Consider the following 27,886-nt stretch of genomic DNA (forward strand, 5'->3'; position numbering starts at 1 on the left):
GAAAGAATTTGGGATATTTTGGATTATATTATGTTTTTGATTTAGTCAGTGAGGTGTGGTTTGAACTTAAGAATCAAACTTGTGAGTTGGCAGAAGGGGATAAAAATGATTTCTATAGGCAAGTATTGCCAACTTTTCAAGGCTACGTGATTCTAATCAGTGGTGGAGAGAGATAGTTTTTAATAGAGGTGGCTTGGCTGAAATTGATGCTTGCACTGGATTAATACAATGTCTTCTTTTTTTTAAAGCTTATTTTGCTTTAGCAGTTTACTGTCTATACATATACAAATCAGTGCAAACGTTTTCTGGTTGATCAGAACTACTTGGTCACATGTGATTAAATGGGGATGGTTGTGCAGAGGGAAGAAGTAGTTCCAGCAAAAAAGGACCTGTCAGAAAAATAGTTATTACTGTATGTTATGCTAGTTCTATAAGTACTTGTGTGGTCCTCTAATGGGCTTCACTGTGGACTGGTGTGGCCAGATCTTTGTCTGTGGTGGCTGTGGCCACCCCTCGGATTTATGAAACAGTAAGTTATCACTGTCAGTTTTTTTCAAACATTACACAAAGATGGAACAATAGCAATTTTACAGTTATGAATTTGTGTATAACCTTAACCCTTACAAAATATATTCACAAAGAACCACAGCAGAAAGATCAAAATCCAACCCTTTTTTTTTCTTTTTCAGTAATTTAACTGTCACTGCACTGATGGATGTAACATATTACGCTTTTTTCCCCCCAATATGTCTTTGTGAGAAATTGGCTTTTTATTCTTTACTGGAAAATGTGAGATGTCAGTTGTGGAACCGAAGTTGCGCTGGGGTTTGTTCCTACACGGCATTCCATTTACAAACACCACTTCACTTCCTGTTAGAATTCACAACAGAGCCGATACCCAGAAGCTAATTCGCTTTTAGCAGCTTTTGGTCCATAAATGTGGATGTAGCATAAATACTGACGTACAATAATGATTCCTTACACTGTCAACATCAAACTCGCGGCTCGGACGTTGACTGGCACTCTTAATTTGCAGAACAAAACCGCTGTAGATTGGTGAGTACTGCATCTCTGCCGCTAGCATAAACTGGTAGCAGGTTGATTCAGTCAAGATGCGCGACTGACACATGATAAATACGAGCTGTGTCTGTCTGTTACATGCGTTTCATTATATTGTTTACTATTTTTGCTGTTTAGAAATATGCCAATGGTAATATTTGCTGATAATGCAGATTTTTCTGAACATACTCTCATAAATGCAGGGCATCCTGTGTCATGTGATCATGTGTGACATTTTGCTGGGCCTGATGAATTCCTCAAGCCTTGTCTTCCATAGTAATCCAGCAGAGGCTGAGACTGCAGTGTGATATCATTTAAGATATCCCTGGTATGCCATGAAAGTCGCTTAGAGAGGGTGACACATGCTATCACCCGAGACGAAGACTGCATCTTAACAAGGTTTTATTCCACATACACGAGGCTGATATTGATTCCTTTGCGGAATTTTACAATATTTGGCACGAATACCTCTAATTTCTATGTGATAATGATAAACTTTGAGTGTGAATCTTCTTGTTATACTTTCCCTCATCTGGGTAGACTGTATCTGCATCAAGTTTGTTGATATTTGTAGAAAATAGTGTAGTTCTCCTTTGGAACTTTGTTTTTCTAATTAATTTTGAATTCTTCCTCAAGTTTATTCTACAGTTACACACTTTTTTCTCACTCTGAGTTGTGTCAAGTTGTTGCATCTGACCTCATTGATTGAAAGTTTGAAAGCATAGAAACCCGCTCAAACTTTTGTTGAAGTTTGACGTGGAATTGAGTTGTGATATTTATTTGTTTGTGCAGCCTGGGTGCGCTCCAGCCGCTTATGCATGAGGATATTGTAAGAACACTGAACGATAGTTAGACATAGACTCTGAGTGGAACATGTGGAATTGTACTGTAGACTCAGTTTTTAAGTTTTTAAGCAATACAACATTCATTTGAGAGGGCTGAACGATTTGGGGAAAATGTGTAATGTCATATTTTTCTGATAGATATTGAAATTTGATTTCCGATATAATTTATAAACAGTTTAGAATGTATTGTGTAGCAGATTTAAAACATGTGATGCAGCATCATCATGTGAGACGCTATCTAAAGCATGACTATCCCACAAGGAGGATGGCAGTATTTTTTAAAAAACATTGCCACTTTAAGCCTCAGACATGCTGCATAACATACATTGCACAGCAAATTTGCTAATTGCCCTGTTTCAGATTGTGATTTTAATTTAAAATTGCTCAGCCCTAGACACACACTTCTTTTCATTTTAAATTGTATTGAACTGTTGTGTCAGGAATCATTGAAAGTTTGTAAGCACATAAACCTGCTTCAGCTTTTATTGGAGTTTTAAAGTCTGATGCGGAATTGAGTTGTGATTTTTCTGATGTCTGGATATGGTCTAGCCACATATGGATTCAGATGCTGTGCACGCACTGAAAAATGATAAGTTAAATACAGATATGGAATGTGAGAAATTGTAATGCAGACACAGTTTTCAAGTAATGCTGTATTTATTGCGGAGGGTGTTCAAGCCAGTGTCAGGCCAACGAAGAGTACAAGTTAAAATTATAACGTTTCAATTCACATTTTGAATTATATGTAATTTTGTGCAAATTATTTTCTCCACTGTGTACTGGAAATCTGAAAATGACTTTCAGTTTCCTCACACTTGCCTCCTCATTCACTTTACTCTTTATCTGTTACTCTCCTCCTCCTCTCATTCTGTCTTGCTTTTATGCCCTGCAGGGGTTGGCAGGGGCTCATAGCTCAGGGATGTCACTCCAGTATTCTCATAATCGATCCAAAGACAGCCCAGACTATCCAAGTGCTGGAGAGACACAAAGCAAACGTTGTCAAGGTGAGTTTCAGAAGTAAACACTTCTGTTTATCTGTTTGATTGTTTATTTCCTTACTTTGGCTGTAACTAGTGGCCGTTTTTTTATTTCCAATTTTCCATTCCAATTTCCCAGAGCTCAAAAGTGATGTGTGCCCATCCAAAACCGAAAGATATGATTTTTTTTTTTTTAGGACAATAACATAAACAAAAAAGGAAAAGCAGGCAATCTTCCGTAATGAAAGGCTGCCTTTTCTGTTTGAAAATTGAATGGCACAAGTGTTCAGTTGTGAAAACTGTTGTTGTTTCAATCAGTTCAGTAATATCTGCAGTTCTGCCTCATAGAATGCAAAATTACAATGCAAGATATCGCACTGACAGATATCAATATACAATATTTGGATATTTTATGTAAAAGAGAAAAAAAATACTCATAACAGTAATGAGTATTTTAAGTTGCAGATTTACAGGTTGGTCTGATTAATTTAAAAAGAATACACTGGATGAAGGCATTCTTATTTGAAACACTTGTTTCTCTACTTTTTCCCTATTTCTCTCCATAAATTATGCTTACTGAATACCTGATTCTTGGAACCAAAAAACAAAAATCTTACGTGCTGTGCTTTAAATCTGCCCGTATTTAAAATGTGGTTTAAATGTCTGCAGTTCAGGTATACTTATGTCCTTTCCTGATTTTGTCCTTTTCAGTTGAGATACACATTCCTGTTAACAAAGTAATATTTACATCTTCCAGTATTAATGTTAGCATTGTGTGACCTTGAGAGAAGTTGTTTTGGCCTCTCTCTGGCAGGCAGATGTAGCTCTGCTTCACTGTGCAAACCAACACCAGCAGCACTGATAAATGTTGCTTCTGCGCTGACGGAGAGTTCTTTTGTGTGCACGTCTGTCTGTGTTTGTGTGTGTGTGTGTTTTGTAGAAGGGTAAATAATGGGCAATAAATTCTACAGTGATTATCAGTGCCTGAGCTCAATCCGAGGCTTTCATTCCTCACTCCAAAGCACGCTTTAATCTTGTAAAGCACCGCAGCCACAGCAGCGGGCCATTCCTCACCACCCAGCCTGACACAAGAAAGCTTGCTGAATGAAAAAACAGAAGTAGCTGCAGTAAAGAGCATGCCTATTCAGGAACAAATACACCGGCATAATCAATTATTTAAACACCAGCTTGTATATAGTGTCATTTGTCTTTTTAGTTATAGAGCTCACGCTGGCTGCATTTCAAGGATATGCGTTTCCTAGAGCCTGTATTTGATTATTTTTTTTTCCCTCCAGTTTTTTGTATCTGTATCCTTTAAGCCACCTTAAGAGAAATGTATTATCTTCCATGTCAGGAAACTGTTGTTACTGCCAGCTTCTGTTGTTGATTTTCTGACAAACTTTCTGTTGACAAATATAAAAAGTCTCACCACATTTCCAGTCTGCAAGATACTCAGTGTTTTTTTGTCGGTAGGTGAAATGGTCCAGGGAAAATTACTACCACAATTTGAGCTCGCCCTACTGTCTGCGGCTGGCCTCGGGAGATGCCTCGGGGAAGATCATAGTGTGGGATGTGGTCAGCGGCACTGCCCACTGTGAAATCCAGGAGCACTCCAAGCCTATACAGGGTAAGAAATCTTCGAGAAGCCAATCATGTGGACTGGGACTGATTCTTTGTCTGCTCACTACAGGAATGGTACTTTACCGTGGCAGCCCTGCCAAGAAGAAACATTGAGCTGTTGCTGTGCTGTTGGCGATTTGTTTTCATTAAGATGCTGTTACTGCCACTCCTGCTGGTGCACATTGTTGCCTCCACTCTCCTCATTCCCACCTTTTCCTCTCTATCTTGCTGTCTTCCTCTGTCAGACTTGGAGTGGCTGTGGAATCAAGATGCGTCTCGTGATCTCCTCCTGGCCGTTCACCCTCCCAACTACATCGTTTTGTGGAACGGAGACACGGGCACCAAGCTGTGGAAGAAGAGCTACGCTGAGAACATCCTCTCTTTTTCGTTTGACCCCTTTGACCCCTCCAACATGGCATGTAGGTGAACCAAATACGCCCCAAATATTTGAGTCAGCTTTAGTTCAGCCACGAGCCATGTTTCTATAGCAGCTTTTTATGTGCATTTTCATACATTGCAAAAGAATTTACAATTTTACAATTTCATTTAGTAGATGCTTTTATCCAAAGCAACGTACATCTGAGAGTAGATACACATTCATACACCAGTGGCGACAGAGCTGCCATACAAGGTGCTGTCAGCCATAAGGAGCAAGTTCGGATTCAGTGTCTTGCCCAAGGACACTTGGACTGTGGAGGGGCGGTGATCAAATCACCAACCTTGCGATCAGAAGACAACCGCTCTACCACCTGAGCCACAGCCTCCTGTTTAAAAGAGTAAACTTTCTTAGTTTTGTAAAAAAGTTTTTATGGATGCTTAATGTGGTTTGGGGGTTTTCTGAAATGGAGTCCATGTGAATAATTTGAGTTGAAAACACTTCTCTAAATAATTTCTGATGTCACGAACATTTAACTCACATGACTGATCAGCTGTTTTCCCTTCTTTTTGTTGATTTTGCCTCCAGACAGCACAAAACATGTCCAACACCAGCTGACATGAAAGAATAATTACAACTTTCCCAAATGAAAGCAGTTTTTGATGACTTCTCTGATTTTTTTCTGTTGTAGATGACCAAAGTTTTTTTTCTTCTTTTTCTAGTTTTATTTCTAGCCTCTTCTACTCTGTTTATTACTGCCATACCTAACATATGGCATTCTGACGACACTACGCAGCCTAATTTGCTGCAAAGCAGTTAATTAAAAAGAACCTAATTTGCATTTTCTTTTTTTATTTTCTTTTTTTAACTTTTTGTAAAATTTGTATAGTTTTCTTTAAATTACCTTGACATTTATATGGGAACACAACTATTGTTTTTTACTTTTCTGTCCACGTATACACATCATGTCTCTATATTGTAGCCGTAGCTCCCAGATGTACTGTTCATCAGCCTCAATCGACCTAAATATACCGTGTATTGGAGACTCTGCCACTTCTAGAGAGATGCTTGGTATTCTATTATACCAACCATTGAACTGCCACACAGTCTGTCAAGCTGTATTTGACAATCCTTATAATCTTCGTTTGTTTTTTGTTTTTCTGCAGTGCTGACCAGCGAAGGAATAGTCTTTATCACAGACTTCTCCCACTCCAAACCGCCAGGCAGTGCTGGCAAAAAAGTCTACATTGCCAGCCCTCATGCAAGCCCAGCACACACTAAACCTGCACCTGCTGCTGCTCCAGCCCCAACCGGCGCCAAGAAGGCCCTCAACAAGGTCAAAGTGCTCATCACCAATGAAAAACCCACGTAAGAGCTGCTTCATTAAATTTTCCTTCCACAGTAGTGTTTTCGAATGTTTTGGTTGTTTTCACACGAGGCAAATTAAAATCACACATGCACGCCCTGCTCATTGTGATGATTGGATCTTTCATCCTCCAAATTTCCTGTTTCATCTGTTTCCTTCTTTTGCGTCACCTTTGCTAAACCCGACCAATCAACCTCTGAAGTAGGCAGCTTTGTACCTTTCTATAATCAACGGAACGAAAAACAAAATTCCTCTCTTAGTAAATAAATTAATCCTGAGCATGCTTGTCTTTTACATTAATGAGTTTGTTTATTTCATGTGACAAGTGGCCACCAATTCGTGCATCCACACATCACTTGTAGAAATCTCCCACAACCTTGTCTACCTTTCAGATATAGTCTCTGCAGTTGCAGAGACATTTTTCTTTCAGGTTCAGGACATCTTTAGGAACCATGTTTCTGTATGTTCCGTTTACCTGTAGAGACTGTGGTCTTGTCATCATGCATTAATTACACTTTGTCCTCTATCGCTCGATGACAGATTCAGGCCAAACCTGTCAGTCCTCACCATTTTCCCAGGATTCTCCCCTAGTTTACCCATTTCTCTTGCTGTCCTGCCATTGAAATAGTCTCCCTTAAATCTCCCGTATTTTTAACTTCTGAAACAAATGTGATGTTTATTTCATTTGTGTGAAGCTCGGAAATTATGCAAAGGCCTTGCCTCCCCCTTATGTCAAATAGGTTGTAAAAGTAAAATCTGCAGTGAAATGTCATTTTTATACGCTGTCACGGCTCCCCATAGAGCCTGCCCCCGCTGCTGAAAAAAATCCTAGAGGAAACACTGCAATGTATCTTGTGATGGTTTGAGTCCGCGTAGCTCGATTGAGGTTGTGGAGAGTGGAGAAAAACGGCAGACAGAACTCACGTCCACACAATGTTGGGATTTCACCAACTACTCGTCGTTTATGAAACACACTCCAACCGTATCAAGCTCAGTTGTACAGCAACTTTCTCTTCATACATGAACAAAATAGTTACCTCCAGTTTATCATCACTGTTATTTTCTTTTGAGCAAAGGAAAATAGGGGTGAAGTGAATATACTTGACCAGCGTGTGTGCATCCAGCATCACTCACACAAAAACATAGGTGTGGACTGACGACGTCGCCACAAGACGACACAGCGTACACCTTGTTAAAGGGACATTTCATAAAACTCGACTTTACAATCTGATCATCAAAAACGTTAAAATGACTCCAGCATATTCCGATTGCGGTAGATACACTGTTAGACGGTGCAAAAAACGATCAAAGTTGGCGTTTTCCATGCCGAGGCGCCATATTGTTTTGGTGTTAGCTGCTCTCGCGAGATTTCATATAGGTTACATGCAAGGTCAGCTGACCTCCACAGCGAGATTTGTCGAGACTGAATGACCTTTCACCCACTTGTATGATAAGGTCTTACTCCATGACATTCTGTTATACTCAGGTTAGTGTACATGATAGGGTCTTGCTCCCTGACACTATTACACTGGTTAAAGTACATGTATGTGTATCATGGTGCAGTACGAGCATGTAAGAACATTCCAAGTACTAGTGAATAGAAGTCTTGCCAATACTAGCATTTGTCGTGTTTTCATTTACAGAATACAAAAAAATGTCTCTCTTGGATAGCCTCAGAACGTCCAATTGAAGCTTCAGTTTTTCAAAGGGCAACCCCCCCCCCCCCTGCACAATCTCCCTCTCGGTTGCTTCGCTCCCTCAACACAGTGTGCTCCTCATACAATTTTTTTCTAGAAAAAGCCCTGCTTTCGGTCACAGGAACAGGAAGAACAACACCATGCAGTGTTTCCTCTAGGATTTTTTTCAGCAGCGGGGGCAGGTTCTCCGGGGAGCTGTGGCGGCGTAAACAAATGACACTTGACTGCAGATTTTACTTTTACAACCTGTATATTGAATGGCCAGTTGAAAATGGGTTTTTAAGGCTGAATGTAAAAATAAAAATTAAAATAAATGAATAAAATAATAAAAATGAATAAATACAAATAAAAACAATAAATAATAATTTCTTTTAGGGCTGTGGAATCAGTGGCAAAGTTTGCACCCAGGCTCAGAATAATAAAATTTTCTGGGTTTTTATGGAAGAGCTCTAAGGCTCTGTTGTACGGAAATGGTCCGAGAGGTGGCCGCTGATGCTCAGCAGCATACATGATGCAAGCTGATCCACTGCAGCCTGTTTCTCTTCACTTACAAATAGAAACAATAATGAGATTGTTTCTCTCAATTTCCTACACTGTAATCATTTTTAAAATTATTTCTAGTTTGTGTCTGATGATATATTATTAAATGTCTCACCCTATTCATCGTTGAAAAATCCTTCTCAGTTTTTTCTCACATGTAGGGTTCCAGCCTGATAGCCTGTGCTTCCCTTTAGGTACTTCTCCTCGACTCTTGTCTCTCTCCTGCTGTACTCTGTTCTCCTTCACTTTGTTCCACTGCTCCTCCGTGTCTAATGTTACATGTCTTATACGATTACATAAAACATTAACATTAGATCATTTACACTCACATCACATCTGATTACAAGTGTTAATACAATTTTTTACTCAACCATCATCATTTATGAGTCAGTAAAAGGCTGATGATACCTGGCTAGCGTCACCTTCATCAGGTGTCTTTCTCTTCTGAGAGAAATATTTGAACAAGCTCATCTGAAGATGCAGTCAGCAGTTCCATCATGGCGTGTAGATGTTAGCTTAATGCTATCAGTTAGTTTACTGATGTTAGCAACACTGAGTTGGCACCGGGCCCAGTTAACTTAAGATACTGATATATTACATAACATTAGCAGGCCATCAATATTTTGCGAATGTCTATTTCACTTGTAAAATCTATTCTGAGTTATCTTAATCAGAATCAAAATCAGAATCCACTTTAATGGCCAAGTACATACACAACATAAAGGGAATTTGGTTCTGGCTGGTTTTGTTGCCCCAGGAATGAGCAAGGAAAAGAATAACAATAAAGTAAAATAACTATAGAAATAAAAAAACAACAATGAAATAAATAATAATAATAAAACATAAAATAAGATTATATATACAAGAACATACACATCTAGCAGAAAAAAAAATATATGTACAGTGGTGCAAGAAATGGCAGTGCAAATAAGGTAATAAGTCTACATTTTCTCCTGTAAGTCGTTGCCCTGTTCTCCAAGACGACCCTCCTCTAACTCTCTGACCTGGAGCCTGGTGCTGGATGTGACGTCACTTTCAAGGCCACGCTTTCGCGAGTAATTAACGTCGCATTAACCTCCCCAAAGAGTAGAGACTGACTAAGATAGTTATCTGTAGTGTACCTTAGTACTCGCCAGTAATTAACGGCGTATTAACCCCCCACAGAGTAGATACTGAGCAAGATAGTTATCTTAAACTGTCAGAAGAGTACTTGCGAGGACCGACCCAGTGCAGGACTGTGCTGTGAAGGTGGAGACATGTGGCGGTGGTGTATTTGTGACAATAAAAAAAAAAAAAAGAAATTTGAAGGAGCGGCAGCTAGGATGAATGTAGAGGCCATGGCGATGAATTTTGGGAACAGCAATCGAGTAAACTCATGTTCGCTCCATTCTCAGTTTGATTTCAGCAAATAACAGATTGAAGATTGAGTAGATGTCTGTCTTGCTTACTTGGCTCTGCAGTGCATCTCTTGGGTTTGTCTGTTTCTTTGCTTGCAGCCAGTTCCAGGGCTGTGTTCTGTAACCGTGTCTCTGACAAAAGCGAGAATGAGTTATTTCTTATGTTTGATAAACACCAACGAGTGTTTAGAAACTGCATATTGTAAAAGATAACAACAAGAACATGCGTTCAAACATGCATGCATGGAATGAAACTCAGGCTTCCCAGATGCAAACTCTGTGGAGGCCAGCCTAGACAATATATGGGTGGGATGGCAGTAACTCATAGCCATGAAACAAGAAAACTGTTACGAGACTCTCTGTCAAGGTTTAGTTCCATAATGCAGGATGGGATGGATATGGATAGACAATATAAGTCTAGTTATACTTAGACAGACAGGTCGGAAAGCTATTTTGAGAGGATTGTGAGCACTGGCGAGTCATGTGTGACTGTGTGGAAATATAAAATGCTTTACATGGCTGATGGGTCGGGTAGGAGGGCCACTCAGTGGAGCTTTGCATAGGACCACAGAGAGGTCAGGCACTGGAGCGAGTTCACATGATCCTCATATTTTAATACAAGTTGCTGTCCAGTGGTGATTATAGAAGTCACAGTGTTCACCTTTTTCTGAATGTAAATGGTATATGGACCCTGGTAGGTATAGTGGGCTAGTCCCTTAGATAAAAATGTAGAGCTACTTATCACACCTGTAACAAGATATGATTAAGAATGGAGTTTGGATCTTGTTTTCAGTTTGTACTTGACTTACGCAGTCTGGTCTACAGCTGAGTTTATCAATTAAGGTTTGTTACTGTCACATCACTTCAAAGGAGAATGGGAGGCATAACTGTATATCTGTATATATGTTGGCTGAAATCTCTAAACTGCAAAACTCTTCCAAATTATGCCATCCGGGGGAGTTTCCCAGACTCTACGTAGAACTACAGACTGTACTTGTTTTCGTAAGTCCACCTCCACAATGCTAAGTGTCTAGTCCTACCAACCAAGAGCAGCAGCATCACTGCAAGCAGCTTTGGAAGCAACAGAAAGCAGTGCAGTTTAGTTATTGTACAGTTTCCCTCTTATAAACAATAGCCTATTTTGTTTCAGTTGTCTCTGGTCATAGTCTACTAGTTATAAAAATAAATACACCTTTCTGACTTGTTTGATGTGCTGGCAGTTTCCTGCCTGAATGGTTGTGACTGTCAAACAAGCTTATTTATAGCAGCAGCACCCCAGCCTCTCTGTCCACCTACCCAACCAGCTCTAATAACAAACACTCCATTAATCTTACTTGTCTTTATTCTCTCTCTTGCCTCTCTCATCCTGTCTGTTTCAGTCTTTGTGTTTCTGTTGGTATGTGACACCTTCCTTCCTCACCTTTCGAACTGTGTGTAATTGCTCCTGAAAAGGCTGTATTCCTTCAGTGTGCCTTTATCTGGGTGCCGGTTTTGGGTGTTTATCATGTTCATTGTTACAGTATGTCTCCTCCCTGGCGCTGCTGGCCAGCGGTTGATAGATGGGGGATTTAAACGAGAATCTGTTCTCCCAGACTGCTATCAGAAACTGACTGAATACAGTACTGTATCATGCACATTCGTGTCTCATCAGGTCACCATTAATCTAGTGGTTAGCCTGCACAGATTCAGGCTCTTTATCACAATGACAGAAAATGACTTCCCCCCTCACACACAGCCATGCTTGTTCATATACGCACGCACACACAAACGTCAACAGCCTTTTTTTTTTCTTTTTTTTTAAACTGTCAGAATTATTTATGAATTTAATATCACAAAAATCTGAAAGATCAATAAATAATTTACTTAGACACTGAAGTTGCAGTTGGTAAGATTTCAGTCCAAGCAGATTTCATGACACTTGTGGTTGCCATAGTAACACTAAGTTTAACACCATTGGTCCCAGAGTTCTGGTAGCAGGAAACACTTTCCAGAACTGTTAATTTAGTGAAATCAAACTCATGGTGTCGTTGTTGTTGTTTTTAAATAAACTTAGAATAGGTTTTTCACTAACTATATACACAAACACCTCACATGACCCACCCTTCCTGGAAAAGTAAACTAATTAAAAAGTAAAAGAAGGAAAAAAAATCACAGAGAATTAAATTAAAAGATGTTTTCATGAAGAAGTCAGAAAATTTGCGTCACGCTGTTATCTGATTTCATATTACACACAGGTGCTGGTTACCTTGATGAGGAGTTTGAGTTGTGCAGCCTCTTTCAAGCAGCTCTTCATCTAATTGCTCACATCAGGTGCTCCTCAATCTGCTAATGAAATATCTTTGTTTTGCACTCGCATTCGATAATATATTGGTAAGAACGGCTACAAATCCTGTCTGACTGCCAAACAATTGAGGTCAACCTATTTTGCCATTGACCCCGTTTATAGAATACAGCAGTAGGATGTTAGGTTTGCATTAGCAGCAACTGTTAGAATGTAGGCAACATATGGGTATGCTTTTATATACTATACACTCCTGATCAAAATCTTAAGACCAGTTAAAAATTTGCATGAATTTGCATTTTGCACTGTTGGATCTTAGGAAGGTTCTAAGTAGAGCTTCAAAATGCAAAAAGAAGAAATGTGAACAAGAGACCAAAAGTTGTGAGCAGACAATTTATTGAAAACAACAATTTAACTCAAACAGGCTGTTCATCAGCTGATCCAAAGTTTAAGACCACAGCTCAAAAAACCCCAAAACTTCCTAAAACAGAAATTAAAGTGTCAAAAGCTGACTCAGTAATGAGTAGCTCCACCATTATTGTTGATCACTTCAAAATTTGTTTTGGCATGCTTGATGCTAGTGTTTCCAAAATGCTAGTGGGAATGTTGCTCCAAGTGGTGAAGATGGCTTCGCGAAGGCCCTCAACTGTCTGGAACTGATGTTCATTTTTGTAAATTTCCCTTGCCATCTATCCCCAAATGTTCTCAATTGGATTATGATCAGGGGAACACGCAGGATGGTCCAAAAGAATGATGTTATTCTCCTGGAAAAAGGTCAGACGGGCATTGTGAATTGGAGCGTTGTCCTGCTGAGAAACCCAGTCATTACCACACAGACGAGGGCCCTCAGTCATGGGGGATACCCGCTGCAACATCTCCACATAGCCAACAGTGCAAAATGCAAATTCATGCAAATTTTTAACTGGTCTTAAGATTTAGATCAGGAGTTTCAATGTTGCCTGTGAATCCCTCGTGTATATAAAGGGAGTTTAAATCCAGTGTGGGGATGGCCGATTCCACCTTATTGATGAAAACTGCAACACACAGTATATACAGTGGAGCTAATTAATGAATATAAACACATTAGTAGAATGTTAAACGTACCTGCCTAATATTGCTTAGGCCCCCTTCCACCACCAAAACAGTCATGATCCATCAGAGTGTGGACGCAGGACCTCTAGGGGTGTTCTATGATGTCTGGCACCAGGATGCTGACAGCAGATCTTTTGGGTCCTGTGGGTTTGGTGGTATGGTCTCTGTAGATCAGAAGTGTTCCCTGCACACTGTGGATGCTCAGCCTGAAGATTTGGGGATTTAAGAGATCAGCTCCTTGGGGTCTTTGCCTTTTTCCTCAGGCCACTTATTAGCAGCTCTGGTGGTGTGGAGGGTTGCAATGTCCTGCTGAATGTGGCTGCTGTCCTCCCTTAGAAGGGTCAAAGTAACATCCACATGTATGCCAGGACCCACCGTTTCCCAGCATAATAGTGCACTGTAAAGAGGTGATCGATGTTACTCCTTTCACCTGTCAGTGGTTTTAATGTTGTGGCTGATCAGAGCAGATGTTAAAATTTTGAATGGATTTCATGAAAATCTCAAGCGGTATACCTTTAAAACACATTTTCAAAGGTCAAATCCTACATTTGATTGAAGGCTAGGATAAAAGGTACAGGAAACTTAGAATATATATGTGTGTGTCACAGTCCAAATTAAAATCAAGGCGGATTTTAAATCTGCCTAGGTAAGATTAAAATTTGACCACACCAAATTAAAAATCTGAATAAAATCAGAATTAGATTGTGATCCTGCCTGGACAGGTTTAAAATTTGACCACACCAAATTAAAAATCAGAATAAAATCAGAATTATAAGATTGATTTCACCAAGACCAAATTAAAATCTTTCCTATATACACCTCATTCCAAATTATTATGCAAATTATGTATATATTTTTTATTTTTCCTAGTCGATGCAAATCACAGTCAGCATAATTTTCAAGTCATCAAACTTTTAAGTATAATTTTAATGTTTTGAACGAACCTCCTAATGATAGCAGTATTTTTTTTTCAAAAATAAAAAACTTGAGGTCAGGGGAGAATAGAACAGAATACAATAGAATATACTTATTTATCCCAGACCTAGGAAATTTACACATCACAGCAGCATCCAAAAATATAGAAAGTACAAGGAAATAACAATAACAAGTAGGGGTCCTCGGACCCTAATTAAGGAATATGCATCCTGGTGTCCGCACACAACAGGTCCAAGGTTTTACTGTCTCTGGTTGGGCAGTCCACATACTGGCTGAATGTGGAGAGAGTGGTAGAGAACGACGTATGATTAAAGTCTCCTGAGATGACGATCAGAGACTGAGGGTGTGATGTTTGCAGCTGGGACACTGAACTATGGATGAGTTCACAGGCCGCAGCAGCATCAGCCGAGGGGGGGATGTAAACTGTAATTGCCAGGACGTGTGAAAACTCCCTCGGCAGGTAAACACAAACCAACCGCCAGCACTTCAACTTCCTTTGTGCAGCGCTGCTCTTTAATGCTAACATGCCAGCATTATACCATCTCTCATTCACATACATGGCGAGTCCCCTGCCTTTCTTCTTACCACACTCCCTCAAGCTCCGGTCCGCTCTGACCAGATGAAATCCGTCCAAAGTTACGAGCAAGTCTGGAGTGAGTTTGTTCAGCCATGACTCCGTGAACAACATAAGGCTACGCTCCCGATACTCCCACTGCAGCCGGCTCAGCGCTGTTAGCCGTTAGCTCTTCCAGCCCGTTAGGGAGGTGCCCTACGTTTCTATGACAATGGACAGACAGATGGCTTGTAGCGTCTCCTCTTCTCCCGACACTTCACTCCTGCCCTGCATCCTCTCTTCCTCCTGCGGAGCTCATCAGGGATGTCCGGTCTCTCCCACAACGGTGGCTTGGCCTGGCTCAGCGCCAACAGCTGTTTACGAGTGTAAAAATAATGGAGCTATGGCTCAACGTCTCAACGGCGTGGACCCCAAAAACTCGCAAAAAGCAAAGAACAGACCAACAAAAAGCGCCATCTGTCTGCACAAATGTGGTACAGCTGTGTGAAATTAAAGTTTTAAAAAGACAGAAGAAAAACCAAAGTAAATAGCTAAAAATACGGAAAATAGGTAGGAGCCGCTGCAACTGGCTGCCACTCTCGAGGCGCCATAGCAACAAAAAATGGGGGGCCACACCATGACTTTGTTTCCTTTTATGCCCGTAGCAGCCAGTGATGCAGAGGTATCCCTTGCAGCATGAAGATGATCTTGCAACGAAAAATATGGTTCTTCTTTTTGTACCATGGAAGAAAGTGGACAGTCAGAAACTCCACATACTTTTCAGAGGTCATTTTTACACCTTCAGGGACCCTAAAGGGGCCGACCAGCTCTCTCCCCATGATTCTGGCCCAAAACATGACTCCGCCACCTCTTTGCTGACTTCACAGCCTTGTTGGGACATGGTGGCCATCCTCTACTCCATCCATCTGGACCATTCACGGTTGCACCGCACTCATCAGTGAACAAGACTGTTTGAAAATTAGTATTCATGTATTTCTGGGCCCACTGCAGCTGATTCTGCTTGTGAGCACTGGTTAGAGGTGGCCGAATAGAAGGTGTATGCATGACTGCAAACCTCTGGAGGATCCTACACCTTGATGTTCGAGGGACTCCAGAGGCACCAGCAGCTTCAAATACCTGTTTGCTACTTTGTAATGGCATTTTAGCAGCTGCTCTCTTAATCCGATGTATTTGTCTGGCAGAAACCTTCCTCATTATACCTTTATCTGCACAAACCTGTGTGCGCCACAATTCTCATAAAAGTACGATGATCACGCTTAAGTTTTTGTGAAATATCTAAGGTTTTCATACCTTGTCCAAGGCATTCAACTATTTCCCACTTTTTGGCAGCAGAGAGATCCTTTTCTTTGCCATATTGCTTGAAAATGGTGGTCTGCTTAATAATGTGGACCGTCTGGTATGTCTTAGCTGCGGTGAATTGAAATAAACGTACGGCTTGGACTATGTCGTAGCGTTGACCTTTTAATGAACGGTGTAATAGACTCATTGGAGATAGCGCAGTCTTAACAACAAAACGAGTCCGGCAGATTTTCCCTACCCCCTTTCGGGTTTTTCAACTACGGAGGCCCCAGTAGATCAAAACACATAACATCTCCTCCCATCTTACTATCAATGCTGTCCAAATTAAACAATAACTCAATGTTATTCCTTGCAGCCTGTGTAAAGCAACATCTGTGACCGTTTTTGAAACAATTAACAAATTGTCGTTATTACACCAAACTTAACTTTTTTTTTTCTCTGTTTGCAAAACACTAACTATGAGGCATAAGTCTGTAGTGTTTCATCCACTAAGTCAGACGGATGGGTGGTTGCCACTCTCTTGCAGGATATCTGCGGTCTGAGGGGACATTAATGTCCTGTAGTGATAAACTTGTTACAGGTGCGGGTGCACAAGGGAGAGTCTCTGTCCCTTTTACAGGTGCACAATCAGCTGGAACCTTGGCTAATGGCGGAGCTGGGTTCTGCACTAGTGTCAGTGGGTGGACTTGCAGATTCTTCCAGAGCCAGCTCCGCAGGCACAGGTAGAGTATGGAGGAGTTGGTCAGCGTGTCTTCTCCAGACACTATCAGTGGTTTGGACTGTATAGGACACTGGTCCAGTTTGGACAATAATAGTGGCAGGGACCCACTTAGGTTCACCATAGTAGTTTCTCACTAGCACAGATTCTCCTGACATGAAAACTCAGTCTTTAGCCTGTTGTTCTCTGTGCATAGTCTGTTTCTCTTGTTGCCGATGAACACTGTCCTTTACAGCTGAGGGCTTTAAGAGGTCAAAGGTGGTGCACAGGTCTCTCTTTAGCATTAGGCTGGCAGGAGATGTTTTTGTGGTGGCATGGAGACTGTTGCGGTAGTTCAGCAGAAAGTTGTGCAGTCCCTGATGAAGTGTTCCTTGCCCTTGTCATGCTTTTAGTGCCTGTTTCAGGTAGGGTTGTCACAATACTCAAATTTTTAATTCAATTTCGATTCTGGGAAAGAAACTCGATACCGATTTTGATACACCAGAGAAAAAAACCCCCACCTTTTTATTGAACATTCTTGAGGTAGAATATATCAAAAAATAACACTACGTTTGTGAAAAAGCTTCTGTAACAGTGCAAACAAAGAATGGCAGTCTTAAAGTGTGCACTAAGTACTGTAAACAGAATTGTTCTGGAACACAATTTCATACATAAACTTTTACATTTAAAAGTATCAGCAGAAGAGAATTTTTTTTTAAAGTGCACACCAGACATGGTCATCGTTGCTGATGAAATAAAGCAGGTATTGTAGGCTGAATGATTTTGCTTGTGGATGGTTGGCCTTCTTCAGCCTCAGTTTGGCACTAGAAGAGAAAAAAAAACGATGTGTAAAAAATTACAAACCATGATGTTACATTAAACTAAAACCCCTGATTGCACCAACAACGTATGCTTATCACCTTTCTATCCTGGGGTTAACATGAACTCACATAGAATATGTTAAGTGCGTTTGTGGTGGAAGTCAACTTTTACATTTAATGTGGGATGAAATAATTTATCAGTCCATGTAGTACAATTTTACGTTTCTCCGTGTGCTTGCTAAAAGCCTCATAGTTGCAATCATAACACGTTCTACGATGGAGGAAAACACTAAAAGATGTGTGGACGTCAATATATATACACGGCTACAGCAACAAGCCGTTAGCTTTAGCTTAATGCTAGCAGAAATTTTTAAAAGCTATCCATCCATCCATCCATCCATCCATCCATCCATCCATTCTCTTCCGCTTATCCGGGGTCGGGTCGCGGGGGCAGCAGGCGGAGCAGGTCGTCCCAGACCTCCCTCCCCTCGGTGACGCTTTCCAGCTCTGCCTGGGGGATCCCNCCTACCACCCGGTGGGCATAGCACCCGACCCCGATCCTCTTCCCCGAGGGTGGTGGGTCCTCGGGACAGTGGCCCCGTGTAGCTTCTTCGGGCTGTGCCCACCGAGCCCCACGGGGCGCCAAGGCTCGGCCACCAGACGCTCTCCGGCGAGCTCCCCCCCCCCCGGGCCTGGCTCCAGAGGGGTGCCCCGGTTTCCCTTTTCCGGGCGAGGTGGCGGCAGTCCTTTTTTTGTTCATCATTGGGGTCTTGTGAATCGCTCTGGTCCCTCCCCCAGAACCAATTTGCCTTGGGAGACCCTCCCAGGGGCTAATGCCCCGGACAACATAGCTCCCAGGATCACAGGGACACTCAAACCCCTCCACCGCGGTAAGGTGGCGATTCATCGGGGGGTGTTTCCTCTCCCGACTCACTGGTTGTGGTGTCCAGATAGCAATTTTGATATGTGAATATTCGCCGCCGTTGATAGTAGAACAGAACCATGATTACTATCCTAAACCGGCATTAGCAGCCAAGTACTGCCTGTGTGTCCCGTCCACTTCCACTCCCTTCGGAGCGCTATGGTACAATCCCACTGATCTGACTGTTTCCTTCCAAGCTGCGGCTTCTTCTTCTACTGATTCCCTTCAGGCTGCTGTACACAACGCTACCCTGGGCTGTGGAGGGAACATGCGTGTCGGCGTCAACTGAAGGAGGTCGCGAGAGATGGAAAAGTATCGATACTACGGGAAGTTAATATTGCTGCTCGATACCAGCTTTAGTTTTGATTTAGTATCGAGGCATCAATATTTTTGACAACTCTAGTTTCAGGGTCTGAACAAACCCCTCAACTTGGCCGTTCATTGCAGGGTGATAGAGTGCTGACTTAATGTGTTGCACTCCATTAGCTTCTAGAAATGCGCTCATTTCTTGAGAGACAAGTTGGGGGCCATTGTCAGAGACTAGCTGTGCTGGAGATCCAAAGCGGCGAAACATTTTTCCTAGCTTCTTAATTCTCTTTTCAGTGGTGGTTGATCTCATAATTGCCACCTCAGGCCACTTACTGTGTGCATTTACAAATACAAGAAACATCCTATTTTCAAATGGTCCTGCAAAATCAATGTGCACACGATGCCATGGCTCTTGTGGGTATTCCCAGGGGTGAAGAGTACCCAGTGGCGGGTTGTTTCTGACTTTGTGGCAGGATGAACAACTTTTGTCTATTTCCTCAATCTGTTGGTCCGTGCCTGGCCACCAAAGTAGCTTCTTGCTATTTCCTTCAGCTGTACTATTCCACTGTGTCCTGAATGCAGTTCCTGCAACACTTTTGTGCGAATTGACTGTGGAATAACCACTCTCCTCCCCCACAGCAAACACCCTGACTGGACTGACAGCTCCGATCTCCTCCCAATGTAGGGTCTCAGGTTTGGATTATTACCAGCAGGCTGACCTTTGATGATGGTGTCCTTGACTGTCGACAACACAGAGTCAGTGTGAGTCTCTTTTTTGACTTGTGCAGCTGAAACGGGTGCTTTTCCACCTCCCTGAAGTAGAAAATGTCCATTGTGTTGGACTCTGGCTTTGTGACCAGGAGGGGCAGTCTAGATAAACCATCTGCATTTCAGTGGGCGTCAGACTTGCGATGCTTAATGTCATACGAATGCGCTGATACAAGCAATGCCCACCTTTGCAGGCGGGAGGCAGCAAGGGACGGTATTTCTGTGTGGGGCCCTAGGATGGTTGTGAGTGGTTGGTGATCTGTCAGAAGTGTAAACTTCCTTACATATGGATACTGGTGGAATTTTCTGACTCCAAAAACAATCCTCAATGCTTCTCGCTCAAGCTGGGCATAATTAGACTCTGCCTTGTTCAATGTCCTTGATGCAAAAGCAATTGGCTTTTCCTCACCATTTGGCAGTATGTGAGAGATAACTGCCCCCGCCCCATAGGGAGAGGCATCGCAGGCAAGTTGAAGAGGAAGTGCAGGATTGAAGTGCGTCAGAACTGCTGACGTAGTCAGCACATCTTTTGCCTTTTTGAAAGCATTCTGACAGCTGGTTGTCCACTTCCATGTCTTATCTTGGTGTAGCAGTTTATGTAACGACTGTAGCAACGATGCCAAGTTGGGTATGAAACATCCATAATAGTTCAACAACTGTAAAAAGAATTGTAACTGGCTCACATTCGTGGGTGGAGGTGCATTGACAATAGCTGCAACTTTCCATGGTGCAGTGTGAAGTCCATTTGATTACATGTCCAAGATATTCCACTGATGGTTGGAAGAACTCACATTTTCCTTTATGGACTCTTAAGCCGTATTCTTTGAGTCTTTGGAGAGTGGCATCTAAGTTGCGCAGATGCTCTTCATCCTTTTTCTCCAGTGCATAAGCTATCATCCACATAGCACTGCACCCCAGATATCCCGCTTAGGATTTGATCCATAGCTCTCTGGCACAGTGCGGGGGCTGACGTGATGCCAACAGGCAGTCTACGGTATCTGAAAAGTCCCTTGTGTGTGTTGATCCTCAGCAGCTCACGTGACTTTTCATCCACATGCATTTGTAGGTAAGCCTGGATGAGATCTATTTTGCTGAATTTTTGTCCCCCACTCAGTCCAGCAAATAAGTTGTCCATCAGGGGCAGTGGATATTGCTCTACTGCTAGCACAGGGTTCAGGGTTACCTTGAAGTCTCCACAGGTCCGGATTCCCCCATCCTTCTGTGGTACAGGAACTATGGGTGTGGCCAACTCACTGATTATCACAGGCTCCAAGACTCCAGTCTTGACCAGAGTGTCAAGGTCAGCTTCCATTTTGAGTCTTGATAGCGTATGGCACTGGCCTGGCTTTCATGAACACAGGTTTGCTATCAGTTTTAACATGAAGTTTCACAATTATGTTTTTCATGTTGCCTATTTCATCACAGAAAACCTCTTTGTGTTTCTCCAATATTGCCTGCAGATGATTGGTTCCTTGTGACAGTTTCTTTACAGCTTGCCAGTCAACACGGATTTCCTTTAGCCATTCTCGGCCCATTATGGCAGGATAATTTCCCTTGGTGACGTACACTGGAAGTCTTGCTGTGTGACCATTGCACTGAACAGTCACATCAGTCATCCCTTGTATGTGGGAGCCTATACTGGATGTCCAGTATAGGCTCTAAAAACTGTGTCTGAGGGAAAGATGGCTCATGTATTTTGTGTAGATTTAGTGCGACACTACCGATGCTTTTGATCCAGTGTCTATCTGAATTTTCATTGAATGTCCCTCCAACTTGGGTTTGGCCCAATAGGCATCTGAGCTCTCATCCACACTCATTATCCGGACAGTGTTTACTGATGTAGGCAGTTCTTCCTCTGAAGAATCACTGCTCCTCTAATTGTTGAGCTTGACTCTACAAACACGTCTTTCATTTTTGTTTTTCAGAAAGCCTTTTTTGATTTTTTTAGTTTTTGAGATTTTGTCCTGATTGTTGTTCCTGCATGTCCGTTCTACATGTCCTTTCTTTTCAAAGTGGTGACATTCCATGTCCTTACACCAGCATGCTGAGCTCAGGTGGCCAGATTTACCACAGCATAAGCATGGTCCTGATGCATTTTACCTATCACCAGTTGCAAGTTTATGCACTCTTCCGGTAGCATTTAGCTGCTGGGCTTCTTTTGATGCCACTTCCATTGTTACACTGATATTAGATGCTTTTTTCAAGTGTCAAATCGCTTTCTGAGTAATTTCTTCTGTGCTACTTCATTTCGTAATCCACACACCAGTCTGTCTCTCAAAGTATCATTCAAAGCATCTCTGAATCAGTGCTCAGCTAACTTGCGTAGTGCTGCAACAGACATAGTGACAGACTCACCCTCATCCTGGTTGCGTTTGTGAAATCTGAATCTTTCTGCAATCACCAATGACTTGGGTGAAAAATGTTCTGTCAGTGTGTCCACAATTTCCTTGTATGTTTCTTCATATTTATTTGAATTTGATAGTTACAGCATTAAAGAATGTGAGGTTCACACCATGGTGAAGTGTGGAAATTCTATCAGCTTAACACCTTGCAATGTATCACACCTCACTATATATTCAAAGAATCTCTTCTCTTCATATGTATTTAAACGAAAGTGTTGGTGAGACCTTTTGATGGATACAACATTAAAGAATGTGACATTCACACCATGGTGAAGTGTGGAGATTATAGATTTAAAATTTGCCCAGGCAAGATTACAATCTCATTATGATATAAGATGGATTTTAATTTGGTCTAGGTGAAATCTAAATTTACTCTTTTTAAAGTCATATTTGGTCGCACACCGGTCTGAGCACCGCGGCCACCAACAGCAGCAAGCACAGCCTGCTATGTTCGGCATTTGGGGAACATCATAAATTGTAGAGTCTATCGATAAGAAAATGTTTAGCCAGTCATATGTTTTGCCTGTGACAAGGTGGGAAGTGTGAACAAATGAGAAAGTCGGTCGCACCGTTAAAAAAAAAAAAAAAAAGAGTTAGTCTGAAGTCCTGTGTGGACTTCCGTGTGGCATGAACGTTGTTCGGTAAACGGCTTTATATGCAGTGACGTATGGCGTGGCTCTAACTTGGCTCCTGGCCAATGGAAAAGCAACCAGTTCTTTGGAGGTGCCAGATTTTAACCAACCAAGCACTGGCCCTAGCACCAGCACAGAACTAGCACCTGGTTCTTCTTGGTGGAAAAGGAGTAGAGTCAGAGGAGGATCGTCTTGGAGAATAGTGCAGCGACTTACCAGAGAAAAGGTAGACTTATTAGCTTAATGTAACTCAGAATAGATTTTACAAGCTAAATAGACTTTCGCAAAACATTGATGGCCCACTATTGTTACATAACATATTGGTAGCTTAAGTTAATTGAGCGTAGGAACAACTTAGTGTCGCTAACGTGTGTAAATTAACTGATAGCATTTAACTAACATCTACATGCCATGATGGAACTGCTGACTGCATCTTCAGATGAGCTTGTTCAAATATTTCTCTAAGAGAAAGACACCTGATGAAGATGATGCTAGCCAGGTATCATTAGCCTTTTACCTGACCATTACATAAATGATGATGGTCAGGTAAAAATAGTGTAATAATATATCATCAGACACAAACTAGAAACATTTTTAAAATGATTAGGGTGTACGAAAATGAGAGAAACAATCTCATTATTGTTTCTATTTGTAGGTGAAGACTGACTAGAGAAACAGGCTTCAGGGGATCAGCTTGCATCATGTATGCTGCTGAGCATCAGCGGCCACCTTTTGGAGAATTTCCCAACAACAGAGCCTTAGAGCTGTTTCATTAAAAAAAAAAAATAAAAAAAATACATGTATTTATTATTTTTTTATTTTTACATTCAGCCTTTTAAAAGCCATTTTTAATTGGCCATTCAATAAATAGGTTTTAAAAGTAAAATCTGTAGTCAAATGTCATTTATGGGCAGCCTGCCCCCGCTGCTGAAAAAAATCCAAGAGGAAACACTGACACACACACACACACACACACACACACACACATATATATATCTCCAGGTAAAAAATATTATTCATTAATAGATGTGTGACACTAAGAGAACATGAAAGAGCAAGTGGTCAAATGTTGAAATGTTCCAAAATATTTCATAAATATTTAAATGAACCACGAGACCTGCCATCTGAAGTTCAAGAATTACATGAAGTAAAGTGGGAAAGGTTGACCATGTTTTAAGTCATAGAAATGTGTTTCTGACTTTGTTTGGTAAAAGTATTACACTTCATTTTGTCTCCACTGACATGTGCAGCTCCTGCCAGAGCTGCTGTGGGGACTGACAGCGCAGTTGTGCATATATTTGCTGTTTGCTTACAAATCCAGGCTGAATTCATAATGCATGCACTGCTTTCTGCCCGTATCAAGTTACGTGAATTCGTTCTGTGTTGTCTAGATGTCAGAGGCGCAAGCTGCAGCGGCTGCATAATGTATAAACACTGCATTCAACTTGAACGTCCTTTGAGTTATTTACCGTTTATTTCACATAATTAAACAGTAGGGACTGGAGAGCTGTTTAGTACTTCGGTCCTCGAAGGTATCCTCCTGTGCTATCAATCATACCATGCAGAGCTCACTCCGTTTCTGTGTGCGCTTGTATACACGTGGCAGCGTGTGACTGTGTGATCCACTGACTGCTGTAGCGTTCATGTCTTATTCACAGCAAAGAGAGAGAGAGAGATATGAGCAGTGTGTGATGTTTTGGTAATTGGACAGCAGAATATTTTGGGGTTACAGGATTTGTATTCTCTTTTTCAGGTTTTTTTTTCTCTCTTTCTCAAGATGTGTTGCTTTCTTTTTTGCAAGATATAAAAATATGTTTGACAGTTTCTTTTTTATGTCTTTTGGTGGCTCATATTTATTTATTTTTTTTTTTACCTTTTCCTCACCTAGACTCCAGTTAGCTGGTTACGGCGTGAATTAGCTCAGTAATTCTTCCCACTGAGTCCATTTTATCTATTATACTTTCCCCAGATAGTAATGATCGCTACTGTCTTATAAAGTTTTTTTCTCCTTAATTTGAACTCACTGTCACCAAGAGGAAGGAAACCGTTGGAATGAGTTATATCGATGGACCAGTTTCCATGAAAATCTGCCTTTTCCTCCTTCTTGACTGAACTACTAAACAGTTATGACTGATTTTTTTTTTTTTGTCATTTGAGAGATCAACCCTGCCTGCTACAATGGCTAGTAATGTTTGCGGCCAATTAAACCGTACCAGAACGCAGTAAATAACAGAATAGTGTTGCTTTTTAAAACTCACAAAATAACAGAAAGGAAATTCTCTCTGCCGCTTCCAGTACCTGCTTAATTCATCAGCCTTCCATCATTAAACAGAATTCACTTTTAAGTTATTTTTTTTCCCTCATTGGCCTGTGACGCACAAAGACCACAACAGCAATAACTAATTCATTCAGCCTTCTGTATGGGAAGCCATGAATAAATATCAAGTTGATCTTAGAAATGAGACAGTTTTTATTAACTTGTTTTAGAACTTTAAATTGCGACATCACTTTGGTGTACATAGTATTTGCATATTTCATATGCATGTGTTGTTACAGCAGAGTCTCATTTTATCTTTCGTTATTTGTCTGCCTGAATGGCATCCTGTTCTGTAGACCTTCATTTCTAGTTCTCGCAAATTAACTTTTGCCTCTCTAAACATGTTTTGCATGCAGTGTGTTGAGTCAGTGCAAGCATGAAAAACTAATTCAGTGGCCCAACTTTAGAAAATTAAAGTTATGAGCTTATCATTTTCCCAAAACATGCAGGAAACTAATGTGACAGTGAAATTACCTCCATTTCATTACCAGTGCTGAGGCGGTGACGTTGAACGACTGTCTGCAGCTGTCCTACCTGCCATCCAAGAGAAACCACATGCTGCTGCTTTACCCCAGAGAGATTTTAATCCTGGACTTGGAGCTCAGCCAGACAGTGGGTGTGGTGGCCATCGAGCGCTCCGGAGTGCCCTTTACCCAGGTAAGAGCAAATACCGTGTATTGAGGGGCAATGATGGAATGTATGTTTGTGGGTAGCTAAAAAGAATTAACCCACTTTTAATGGGAATAGTCATAATTTGCCAATTACATAAATTTTTAATGGTCAGAATTCTGTCAGATCTCCGCCCTCACTCTGGAGGGTTAGAACGCAATGAGGAGACATTTCTGCTGTGCATTTAGAAGTTACATGCAGAGACAATTTGCATAATGTTTGACATCTTCGTTAGTCTTGGTGAGTCAATGGAAGGATGGCTGTGCTGTTTTACTCTTACATGCTTCCTACATCGCCATTTTTCGCTCCACTGAAATTAATCCAGAGCACAGTTTCTACTTTTATTGCATTACTTTGAAAGGCCTTACCAAAATCTGTCTTTATTTTATGGATGATTCTTCCAGGAAGCCAATTCCCCCTGCCGTGAATGATAAAGTTCTCTACTTTTCTTCCTCCCTCATGCTGTTCACCTCGTCAAGGTGTGAAGACTTCACAGCAGAGCCGTGTAGTTCTTAGCTACAGCAAAAAAAAAAAAGTAGTCCCACCAAGCAGCCTACATGTCGCCAGATTTCTGATTCCTCTCTGTAGTCACAGCCAGAGACAAGGTTGACCTTTAGGTGCCAATTCCCTTCTTTTTGAGTCTGGATTTCTAATTAGAAATTGATGAATGCTGTGGGGGTATTACACAGAGGATTTGTCACAGCTGCAAAGCCAGTAATGGAACAGAAACTCTGTTAATGTCACTCTCTACACTCTGCTTTCACTCCCTGACTCTTTGTATCTGTCTACGAAGGAACGATCATTGTGGTAGATTGCCATTTCACTGAGTTGCTTTTCACTGTTGTGGTTCTACTATTTTCAAACCATAACATGCCTTTTGAAATACTGTCCTTAATTTCATGCCTGAATGTACCTAAAAAGACAAGTTTACTGTTCGTTTTATGGCTGCACTCAGTCGACATGTTCTGTATGTGTGAAATTGTGTTCTGTCCTATGTATTATCGTACTTTCATAAATCATACTTTCTTTAGGTTGTCAGTGATGTTGTTTTATTAAATATATCCACAGTTTAACAGCAGAAAGGTGGACAACAGGCCTTTGTAGTCAAAGAGAAAGTACTAAAGTCACCAGGAGCAGAAGCAGAGGTGTATTACTCAGCTGTCCAGGCTCTGTCCGGCCACCGCCTCCATTTTCTAAGTGTTATAAAGTGCTTGTCACGCAGCCAATTTGCATGACTGATGACACAGCCTCGCAGAGGTCCACGCTGGAGTGTAGAGGCTCCACTGTCAGGCGTACACAATGTGCAGTTGCCAATTTATCAGGTACATGAAGCCTACAGTAACTTAAATGTGCATCTAATGCAGGGTAATACAAAACATCAGTGTAAAGTTAAAATGTTCAGTTTCTTCAAGGTGTTGATCTGCCTCCATTATCATTTTAAATGGCTGCAGATTGTGCTGTTACTGTGTGATGTATTTTATAATAGTGGAAGGCGTTTGTAATATATTGTACACTGTTTGCAAAACTTTACAGTTACCTTTTTGGACATCCGTTTTAGCTAATTGCAGCCAGATCGATTACTTTTGTTCACATGGTGTCAGATAGTTTGGAGTTGACTCAGTGTAAAGGCTCAGTACAAACAATTAATAGTCCAGCCACTAAGGTTACTCCAACCTTTGTTAAGTGTAACAAACTGAAGTTAAAACTCAAAGCCTGATTTAGGTTAGCTTTTTCTACATCCCTGTTTGTACCTTATGAAAAAAAATGACACATCAGATTAGAGATTTTCATTCTACAACAGATAGATTGGCATAGTGAGTGTTTACAACAAACACAAGAAACCACACTTTCTCTCTGTCGTCCTCTGTTTTTAGGTGATTCCCTGTGCTCAGCGGGACGCCCTCTACTGTCTCCACGAGAACGGTTGCATCACTCTCCGAGTGTGTCGCTCCACTGCCACTCCAGAAGAAGCAGCAGGTACGAAACCTCTTCATGGGGGTGTACCTGCTCACATGCAGCACATGCTGGTAGTACTGTACTCACTCACAAACCACTATCACTCCTGTGCTACCCCCCAGTCATCATCTACTCAACCAAAACTGCACTGCACTCAGAGCCCGTAGCCTTTTTTCTATGCTCCAGTGGGCATTTAGCCTCTTACAGTCTCATTTGTCTTTGACTTAGTGCTATAGGCCAATGGGAGGTCATTGTCTCGCTGAAAATCTCTCTCTCCCTCACTTTACTGGCTTGCTATCTTTTCCACACACAGACACCTCTCTCCGCTCGTTTT

At 41.4% G+C, this 27,886-nt stretch overlaps 1 protein-coding gene across 1 annotated transcript in view; it reads left to right on the top strand.

Moving 5' to 3' along the window:
• The first annotated feature begins 862 nt into the window (after nt 1–862).
• Nucleotides 863–27,886, top strand: part of wdr11 (WD repeat domain 11) — an 81,568-nt gene continuing 54,544 nt past the window's right edge. Inside the window, exons 1-7 of the mRNA XM_008297902.1 lie at nt 863–1,056; nt 2,797–2,908; nt 4,355–4,508; nt 4,747–4,920; nt 6,044–6,245; nt 25,419–25,584; nt 27,471–27,573. Coding sequence (XP_008296124.1) covers nt 971–1,056; nt 2,797–2,908; nt 4,355–4,508; nt 4,747–4,920; nt 6,044–6,245; nt 25,419–25,584; nt 27,471–27,573 — 997 coding nt within the window. The 5' untranslated portion in view covers nt 863–970. The remainder of the gene's footprint in view (nt 1,057–2,796; nt 2,909–4,354; nt 4,509–4,746; nt 4,921–6,043; nt 6,246–25,418; nt 25,585–27,470; nt 27,574–27,886) is intronic.

The sequence above is a fragment of the Stegastes partitus genome, unplaced genomic scaffold (assembly GCF_000690725.1).
Source record: "Stegastes partitus isolate 25-593 unplaced genomic scaffold, Stegastes_partitus-1.0.2 Scaffold1, whole genome shotgun sequence".
Lineage (NCBI taxonomy): Eukaryota > Metazoa > Chordata > Actinopteri > Pomacentridae > Stegastes > Stegastes partitus.